This window comes from Triplophysa rosa, linkage group LG2 (genome assembly GCF_024868665.1).
Source record: "Triplophysa rosa linkage group LG2, Trosa_1v2, whole genome shotgun sequence".
NCBI lineage: Eukaryota > Metazoa > Chordata > Actinopteri > Cypriniformes > Nemacheilidae > Triplophysa > Triplophysa rosa.
The window spans coordinates 35,612,153-35,614,156 of NC_079891.1; the positions used below are offsets into that span (position 1 = coordinate 35,612,153).

Here is a 2,004-nt window from a genome sequence, read left to right on the forward strand (position 1 = left end):
ACACACGCGCGTACACACACACACACGCGCACACACACGCGCGCACACACACAGACACACACACAGACACACGCACACACACACACACAGGCGCACACACACACAGACACACACGCGCACAGACACACGCACACACTGCCAGGTCCTTTAACATCTGACAGAATATTTCACTGGATGATCAAACCAAACTGTATTAAAGATGAAACACTGTCATTCATTTCTTCTTAGGAAATCTGCAACAATGTATTCCATTTTTTTCCCGTTTTTACATCAGATCCTTTCCCTTTATTGTATGTTTTCTTATGTCTCCACTGTTTGTGCAAAATATATTGTCTTATGAACATAAACATGGTTTTAATAGAGGGAATGCACGTGACGTCACTTTCCCACGTGGACACGACAAAACACGCTCCCTTGAGTGGCAAAACACTCAGCAAAATGGCTGCTTACAAAATCAGGAAACGCAATTCCACGCAACATATCAGCGTCCAAGGACACCTGGTTCCTTTGTAAATCGTAAGGATCACTGTCGAATCCAACTGCTTTTCATGTCAGCAAATAATTACGTGTTTTATTCCCGGTTTCTTTGTTTTCTCCTATCAAATTTTATTTCTACATTAAAGTTTATTCCTATAGGGCTTTACACAGTTTTGCACTGTTGCAAAGTATGTATAATCGTAAAAACAGGAAAATGATTATAAAAGATTATATGATATATATATATACAGTATATATATCATATTATAGAATATAGAACCATGACGGATGTCTGGACCACAGCATGCTGAGGGATGGAGGTACGTTGTGTGAATGAACATGAACATGTCAACACAACAGTCTGGATTTCATCTACACTTCTGGAAGCAAAAATGACATTTTTTTTAAACTCTGGATTAAGCAACGATGTGCTTTTAAAAAGGTCGGTCAGCGTGGTTTCAATCTCATTTAAAACAGAAGATCAGAGAAATCCAGAAGTGCCGAGGTTTGTGAGGTGGGCGGAGCATCCGTGTGTCCGTTCAACTCTTACCCATTCAGCTGTAAGCTCTCACCCTGACTCTCCAGCAGGCCCCGCCTCTGACCCATGGCCACCTCACAGGCGTTCTCACTGGAGTACAGATCGATGGGCGTGTTATAGACTGAAGGGCGGGGCACTGCCGGCAGGTGATTGGGTGAGGCGGCCGTGACGTCAGCGAGACTGGGCGGAGCCGGTGGATTAGGGACTGGAGCCGATAAGGCGGATGCAAAAGCGGATGCGGCGGGTGGAATGGAGGCTGTGCACGATGACCCCGCCCCTCCCGGCAGCTGAGCGCTCTTATAGGTGGATGGAGTGATGGGGGTGGAGTTTGTGATGTCAGAGGAACATGGAATGGGAACGGGTTTGATGATTTCCACAGAATCATCCTGGATATGGACGAAAAGCACATGCAGGACTCAAACACAAACACAACAGCAAGAAACAACAAACGTTTCAATGGATGAACAGTTGAAATAAATAAAAACAACCACAACACACACTACAGCAGATGAACGTCAATGGCAAACATGCAGATGCGTCTGTCTCAGAGAGGTGTGTAATGACACACAAACACTTCATTCACAACACACCTGTGCGTGCGTGTAATAAATACCATACCTTCGGTGCCGCTTCCGGTTTGGGAAGGTTCGATGCCCTGTTGGAAAACAACAACATGAATCACATGTGTGGCTGTGCTTTGTCATAATAAAATCTGTTGAAGAAATCAGATCCTATTTGATTTGATATTGTAGCATGACGTGAAGTGAAACAGTAGGTGATACTGTCTCCATCTCTGACAATCTAAACTTAATACACAACCTTCGAGAACAATGTTGTGTCTGTCCATTAGTTTAATTTTGGAATAATAATGTACGCTTAAGAAGGTTTTATTGTATGTTGCTTTTTACACAAACACAAGACCGAAAGAGTTAAGTATATCATGAGCATGTGCATCCTTGTATTACCTAAACAAACAAATATGCACACAC

At 43.3% G+C, this 2,004-nt stretch overlaps 1 protein-coding gene across 6 annotated transcripts in view; it reads right to left on the minus strand.

Moving 5' to 3' along the window:
- The window catches only part of pdlim5a (PDZ and LIM domain 5a), a 39,925-nt gene that overhangs the window by 14,768 nt on the left and 23,153 nt on the right, over positions 1-2,004 (minus strand). For 4 of the 6 annotated variants that reach the window (XM_057322875.1, XM_057322883.1, XM_057322898.1 and 1 more), the window contains 2 exons: positions 1,634-1,670; positions 1,028-1,401 (listed from right to left, as the gene is read on the minus strand). In XM_057322875.1, the coding sequence (XP_057178858.1) occupies positions 1,028-1,401; positions 1,634-1,670 (411 nt within the window). The remainder of the gene's footprint in view (positions 1-1,027; positions 1,402-1,633; positions 1,671-2,004) is intronic. The other 2 variants (XM_057322906.1, XM_057322915.1) reach the window with 1 other exon arrangement.